This window comes from Pieris rapae, chromosome 16 (assembly GCF_905147795.1).
Source record: "Pieris rapae chromosome 16, ilPieRapa1.1, whole genome shotgun sequence".
In the NCBI taxonomy this organism is placed as follows: domain Eukaryota; kingdom Metazoa; phylum Arthropoda; class Insecta; order Lepidoptera; family Pieridae; genus Pieris; species Pieris rapae.
The window spans coordinates 994,465-1,002,514 of NC_059524.1; the positions used below are offsets into that span (position 1 = coordinate 994,465).

Here is an 8,050-nt window from a genome sequence, read left to right on the forward strand (position 1 = left end):
CGGAAGCAACGCCATCTATTGTCGAAATTCGGCGCCAATTGTTTTAGTACAATTCTCTCACAATACTATTTATGCGCCTTCGAAACAACACTTTATAATATTGTAAGCAATCAGTTAATAAAAAAAGCATTGTTAAGTGCCTTCTGCCAAAGAATTACTTGTAAAATCTAAAAAAAGTATGTATTTCATAATAGGTAGCTTGTAACACATACTTTAGATATCACATTGTAAATGATGTGGTGTACTTTAATATATATATAAATAAATGAAATATATCTGAAAAAATTGTATCATAAAGATAATATACTCAACAATCAATATTTTTCTCTTGAAGAATCTTTTCTCGTGCATTATGTCGCGATCTCCGGTGGAGAAACGATGCTAAAGTATTATGGGATTTTTTTCAAATTTCAACACAGAGACCATCTATTTCAAGTCCAGCTTCCTTTGTTTCCTTCTAAGGTATTGCCTCTACGTACTTTGATTAAGAAATGTGTAGTCAACATATCAGTTATTTAAACAAAAAATGTGTTAAATTGTGCTATCGTAAAACAGTATAACTTTAAAAACAGCTGAATATTTTTTACAATACCCAACATAATCTCATATAAATTGTCCACTTAAAAAGGTCATTTTTCAGACGTTTTTATGTAAAGAATGTCATCTTCAATGTTCAAGAGTTCCAGACAGACAATTTAATTCGACGACATCATCATAAATTCTTGGTTCAATCTAAATTTTATTATGTGAATTGTAAGCCAAATTTTTAGTAAGAAACTTTATTAATTTAGTTGTTTGTATGTTGGAATCTTAAAGTTATACAAAATATATGTTGCAGCCATAGCTTAGTAAGCTGTTTAATTAACAGCCTAGACTTTTAACTAAACAGCGCCGTTTAACTGGCGGCCTGAATTATATTCGGCCGTAGCATTTAATAGAACTGGCTGGCTAATGCTTAGGCAATGCGTACGATCATGTGACAGAAATAAAAAAAGCTCAAATATCTGACATACGAAATTCTACATTTAGGGCCTGTTTCACAATGTATGGATAAAGTGCCAAATAACTATGCAACACATAAATTATTCGAAAGATAAAAGTTAAAGAAGTAGTTAAATCAGATACTTCACATTTCATGACGTATAGCGCTATCTGACAGTCGTGAAACGCAAAAATACTGTTTATCCTACAAATAAGTAACAAATAGCTTATTTGTATGTATGTATCCGGACATTGTGAAACAGGCCCTTAATATATTATTTAAAATGTAACATATTCGTGTTTTTCGGTTAAACTAAGTGTCAATACACTCGTCCATCCTATTTTTTGTAACCTTTGGAAAACATCATAATATTTATTGTTTGCCGACGCTTTATTGACAGTTTGGAGTAGGTGGCAGAAAGTGGAACTAAATTAAAATGGACAGGACAGACAAGTAACGTCATCATAACCATAGTTTGAAGAGTTTCGTTTCGAGTTTGAGAGTGGCAGAAAGTCGAATTAAATTAAAATTAACAGCCAATAGGCTAGGCAAGTAATGGAACGTCATCGATCCAGGTTATTTGATCTAGCCTAGCTGTTTGTTCAACTAGCTGAACATTATGTTCAGCTAGTTGATCAAATGTTTCATGTTAGTTAAACGATGCCATTAAGTTAAATAAAAAGGCTAGGCTGTTAATTAAACGGCTAATTAAGCTAGATGGCTGTGAAATATACATAACGTTAAATTAATTAGGTGGTAATAATACATTACCCCAACCATTTTGGTCTGAGATTACGTCTGTTTTTTTATGAGATTTTTAGTAGCGATACTGAATACGGATAATCGATTGTTAGAAGTTACGCGTGTATATCATTTAAGGAAAACTGGACGATTTGTGTTTTGTTTCGGAACCCGGAGGCATCGTTATTTCTTTTACTTATGAGTTCCATCAATCTTTTACTTCGAAACAACATCATTAATTATTGTTCACGTTGTGTGTCATTTCCTGTCGGTATAACTGGGGTAGTTGGGCCATATCTTCTTCCTCTTAAATTTCGGCTTAATATCTTTGGATCATTATCTGAGTACAAAGTCGACATATTTTCAATAAAACTATAAAGTCTTACACACTTTTGAATTATGGACATTTGAAGTTTACAAATATGCCTTGGATTTTTGCTATGTAATTTTGAACAGGCGATTCATAAATTGATTACAGCTTACTTTTCTAATGACATGAATAATCATACAGTAACCACCACTTTGTGGAACCAGCTGCCCATAGAAGTATTTCCGAACCATTTCGACTTAGGGTCCTTCAAGAAAAGAGCGTACCAATTCTTAAAAGGCCGGCAACCCACTCGCGAGCCCTCTGGCATTGAGAGTGTCCATGGGAGGCGGTATTACTTAACATCAGGTGAGCCTCCTGCCCGTTTGCCCCCTTTTCTTTAAAAAAAATTAACGAGCATCTACAAATGATTCAACTGCTTGTAGTTCGCTTACACATACGCATGTTAACTAAAAATACAAGATTCTTGACAAGTCCAACCATTGAATGGCAGGCCAAAAGTGGCTGATGAGATGTTGTATATGGAGTTAGAACTTTGACGGCGTTGCTACATAAGAATTGGCCAGCGCCTTGACTATTCAAGACGATTTAAATTAATTTATAAGCATGGTTTTGCGTACCGACCTGTGATTATATTGATATTTTTAAATCTAACACCAAACAGACGGATTCAATTTAGATTCTTTTCACTAAAAACCTTATAACACTTGGTGATTTAAGCCACATTTCTCCAATTTCAAGGCAGGTGATCGCTTACGGCGGAGGTGAGACAAGGGTCGACAGGGCAGTAATCACTAAGAAACTATATAAGCTCTCGGGTTCTTCATTGGAAACTTAATACGGGAAATATATTTTATTGAAGTCTTTCACCATGATATATTCACTTTTTGCCATCTGTAAAGTATATATAAGTATATATAAATGTAAGAAAATCAAGTGTATAATTGAGTATATAGCAATTCAATAGTACATATTTAAAAATAAAAAAAATTGTCGGCAAGTTCTAAAGAATTTTGTTTGTTTACTCAATTTTAATGCTGTCATCGCATATTTAAGCAGCAAAATAGTGGCACAAATGTGCCAGACACAAAAGAAAATAAAATAATATTGTTATAATAACTCATACTTATGTCTTATCATATAAGATATACATAATACATATACAATAATCCATTTGTAGAATCAAACAGAGCTGATAAAATCGCGCAAGTAAACCTTATTAATAATTAATAATATTTTTAACAAATTCTAGTCACGGATAAGCCCATTTTCCTTTGATAATTTCTAAAGTTAAAACCTTAATAGCAGAACCTTTGATAGAAAATTCAGGGGTTTAACTATAATAAACTGGGAAAGTAGTTCATGTGCCTTAATGTCAACGTTTTGAAGCATTATCGGGTGTATAAAATGCAAATTGTACTCGTTTTAGATAACAGTTCATATATTTCTGCTCCGTTTTTCGAGTTTAGTTTTATGGTGTTTTAGTTGTGTTACAATGATGATGTTACTACTATTGGGTGTGCTGTCTGCAACTGGTAAGAAAAAAAAATACTTTCTCTGTTTTTCCATATTCTTATTAATTTTGACTTCAAAATCATTTATTCATATATTCTTTGCTGGTTTCATAACTTCTTGGCGTTGAGTTATCTGTTAAACTACGATTTAAAAATAATCAATCAACGCTAAAAATTTAAGTTAAATTATGTTAATGAAAACAATTTATGTCGAGTTTTTGCAGCTACAAAAATAAACATTCCACTCTGTATAAGTAAGTATCTATATACTTATATTTAGTTTAACGAAATTTAAAATAAAATTTGTTTTACGAAGCATTAATGTCAAACATGGATCTATCGTCGCGCTTGGCTGGTGGAAGCCCAGCTGATTATACACCTTGGATAGCGATGTTATCATACGGAGATGTGAATTCAAAGTTCCAATGCGGTGCCTCCATTTTGACGAAAAGGCATCTGTTAACGGCAGCTCATTGTGTCAATGCTGCATATGTCAATGGAAGTTTAACGAGGTAAGTTATAAATAACATGACAAAGCTATCGCGTTTGTTCCCAATGTTGACAGCTGAAGGTGCGAGATACACTGACACCTCACTAGAATAATATGTATGTGTGAATAGGTGTAAGTAGTACAGTAATATTGCTCTTTCTTTTTATTCTATAGAACAGGGGGCAAACGGGAAGCTCACCTGCTGTTAAGTGATACCGCCGCCCAAGGACACTTTCAATGCCAGAGGGCTTGCGAGTGCATTGCCGGCCTTTTAAGAAATGATACGCCCTTTTCTTGAAGGAACCTAAATCAAATTGGTTCGGAAATACTTCAGTGGGAAGCTGGTCCCACAAAGTGGACCAGACTCTCCATGGTAAATGCCGTAAACGATGCAGAGTGACCCCACATCTCTACGCAACGCCTAAGGATCAAAGCGGCGAAAACTACTTCAAGGCCTTTATCGCGGTGTACCGATAGCGTTGAGATAATCCCACCACCATGAACTTTTAACCCTAACCTGCCTCCGTCTGTTACCTGTGTTTCTGTCGTCAGTCTGTCCTTTGGGCAGCCAGGTACATAGGGTTTATAGAGCCGTTTGTCAACATTCAATCATTTTGACGTTCTTAATTCAAATATTTTTACAGATAAACAATCCAAATTTTTCAACGAATTAATATGACTTATTTACAGATCGTACATGGCAACAGTTGGTACAAATATTCGAGACGGTAGTGGACAGAACTATAGCATTATTGGGAACTATACGCACCCGAATTATACTATGTACCAAGTAAAGAACGATTTGGGGATCCTTCTCACAAATACCAGCATTACATTTTCTCTTTTGGTGAATCAAGTGACTTTAAACTTTAATACGGTTGGCGATGGGGTGTATGTTATAATATATGGGTATGGCAGTAGTGGGGTAAGTACTTAACGCCCAATTTTGATCTAGATTTTGTTGTTAAGTTTTTGTTTCGCGCGATTCCAATGTCATCTGCGCTACGAATATTTTAATACCAAACAAAAACGCCGGTAACGATTTTATTATATGATATAATATTAATAATAATATTCTATATATAATAATATTATATTAATTATACTATATAAGTAATAATATCATATAAATACTATTACAATTTAATAATTTCACAGATTTTTACATGTATAATCTTTTACCTAATGTCAATATGAGCTGACTTGTTTAAACAAATTTTGAAATTAAAACCGCTTATAAAAGTGCAAAATGTCTCACTTTGTGTCACATACAAGTTGTGAGTTGTTAGAGTATATATATTTTTTTATTTTATTATTTATTTAATAATTACATTTTTAACTTAAATGTATTTAAAGTATCACAAGAAACCAAATCCGTAATAAATTGATCAGAAATATATCTGAAACGTCTGAAGAACTTTGACTACAAAGTTGTACGAAGTTATTTAAACCATTTCAAAGATGTTAACTTCAATAATCTTTTGAGTTGAATTTCATAAACTTTCTAATTAGGAAAATTGAGTTATGAAATGTGCCGGAGTCTGTTACAAAATTATTAATGATTCATCAAATTATATATAATAGTCGGTGCAGAATTTATTTTTACATTCAAGTGATAAAATACGTCACATTATTTATTTTAAGTAAATATATATTGCTCCGTGCCCTGTCTTGATTTTGCTACGTTCCTATAATTTGCTTTACATAGTCGACGTCAAAGGACCGATGTTTGTGCTTAATTCCTAGAACTAGGTAAATGTATCAAAGACATATTGTGTAAATTTCTAAACCGTTGTTTGAAAGTGTTATTCAAAGTTATCTTATTATATTATAGTGCAGAAGTGTGTATCAGTATGTAGCAGGGCTGGCTCGCCATTGAAATTAATTGATATCACTTAACCTCTCCTGCCTGTTATAAAACAAACGAAAAATTGAGGCCTGCTAACGCTGATGACGTCACATTTCTCTTATAACAATAATTACTTTAAAAATAAATAGTGTTTTTTTTAATAGTAAGTAATCAGCCTGGCAAAAGTTTGTATCAAATAGCAAGTTAGTCAGCCGTCTCCATACAATTTGAAATAAATATAAGACTAGTATTTTGCAATTCATAAAAGAACACATTATGACACAGGTAAAGAATCCTCTAAGCACAGAATTGGAAGAACTTGAGATGTTAACAGTGAATTCTTCATACTGCTTAGAAGAAACCCAACGAGTGGCTAAAGAGAAGTTAGGCTTTAGTCCTCCGTTCGTGTATCCAGAAGCTGAGATATGCGCCTTCAAAGGGTTTGGGAAAGGAACTTGTAAGGTATGGCATTTGCTTTAAAGATTCACCCTTTGATTATAATTTGTAGAACAAGACTAAGATTTTCGAAAATTCCTGATTAAATCGTAATTAAAGTCTAATCTAACCTAACCTAAGTATAACCCTTTTTACACTCTTTAATAATAAATATATATTATGTATGAAAATAGAAAACATTAAAAATCTTGATTGCCATACATAAACATTAATAGAGTGTAGGAAAAACATCTTGTGTATGTCAACAATCAAGGTTTTTAATATTTTTCTAAAAACATATCTTACTACAGATGTATTATTCTATGAATGGTGATATTAATAGTAGTTTGTAATAATGTAATTATTACATACATTTTTACATGTTATCACTGCAAAAATTATATAACAATGATATGACTGATAATCTATGTAAAATTCATTTTAAACAAATTTGCCCGTCCATAACGTGTGGCAGAATATGCGAACGTTAGATTGTATTGTGATTAACTTTTTTATATTCTTGCAAATAAATAATAATAATTATTATTACATTATTAAATAATTATATCAGTCAACGGTTACACATATTTATATCAATAAAACTTATAATTCGTTAAATTATTTTGATCATAAATCGCCATCTTGTCTGTCAATAGGTTCTGTTGCTAAAATTTTAAGAATTGCATGAACTTCTCTCAGTGCTGGATCCAGTTCAATATAATTTTGTTGTAACTTTGCATATTTTTGATATGTACTCGTGCTGACAGAACCCGTTCTAGTAAAAACCAAGACCATCTACATATCTCGCTGTCGCATCGCTCAACTACAGTTGACGCTAGCTTCATTATTCTTCTTTTAATTTACTGTTTTACGTGTATATTTATACAACTATTGATATTTTACTACAAAATTTTTGTGTTGTATACGGAAAGTCTTCGTCAATAGGCCCATACAAATCACTGCTACGTCATACCCTGCTAGATGTGCTGGAGCCACTGGGGCCAACAGGCCGACAAGAGTGTGGTTAGGTTTATTAAGAAAGTTGATCATTTTAGTTGGAGTACATTTTAGGATATTTTAAACTATATGGGTCCTATATTCTTAATAATAAATATATAAACAGCTTTAGAAAGGATATTATATTAAATTTAAATATATTATTTCAGGGAGATTCCGGTAGTCCTCTGGTATGTGCAGATAATTATCAACAGGTCGGCGTCACATCTTGGGGTATACCCTGTGCATTAGGTGCCCCAGACATCTTCAGCCGACTGAGTTCGTATAAAGAATGGATTCTTAGCGTCCTAGATGAAATGGGGTACAAAGATGAGTTAAAGTACACAATGGATAACTGTTCTACGATTTACGACTATTTGAATTAGTTATGTTGAATAGTATTGTCTTTTATTTACATAACTTTTACACATTTAAAGAAAAACACTTTTTTAACGGATTATAGATATGTATTATTATATTAAACTTATAATTATTTTTACATAATTTTAAATTTAAACCGACGTTTCGCGTGCTTTACAGCGTGCGTGGTCACGGTGACTGAAGACAAAGGAGTTAAATGTCAAAAAAAGATAACACAACATTTTCTGCAGCTGTAATACTTTTTGACATTTAACACCTTTGTCTTCAGTCACCGTGACCACGCACGCTGTAAAGCACGCGAAACGTCGGTTTAAATTTAAAATTATGTAAAAAT

The 8,050-nt window shown here is 32.6% G+C and overlaps 1 protein-coding gene across 1 annotated transcript; it reads left to right on the forward strand.

The window, feature by feature from the left end:
• Positions 1-3,381: 3,381 nt before the first annotated feature.
• LOC111002554 (chymotrypsin-2-like) lies at positions 3,382-7,725 on the forward strand. Its single transcript, XM_045631664.1, has 5 exons — positions 3,382-3,586; positions 3,882-4,077; positions 4,746-4,980; positions 6,190-6,366; positions 7,506-7,725. Exons 1-5 carry the CDS (start codon positions 3,547-3,549, stop codon positions 7,719-7,721), a joined length of 864 nt encoding a protein of 287 aa, XP_045487620.1. The 5' UTR covers positions 3,382-3,546; the 3' UTR covers positions 7,722-7,725.
• Positions 7,726-8,050: the final 325 nt, after the last annotated feature.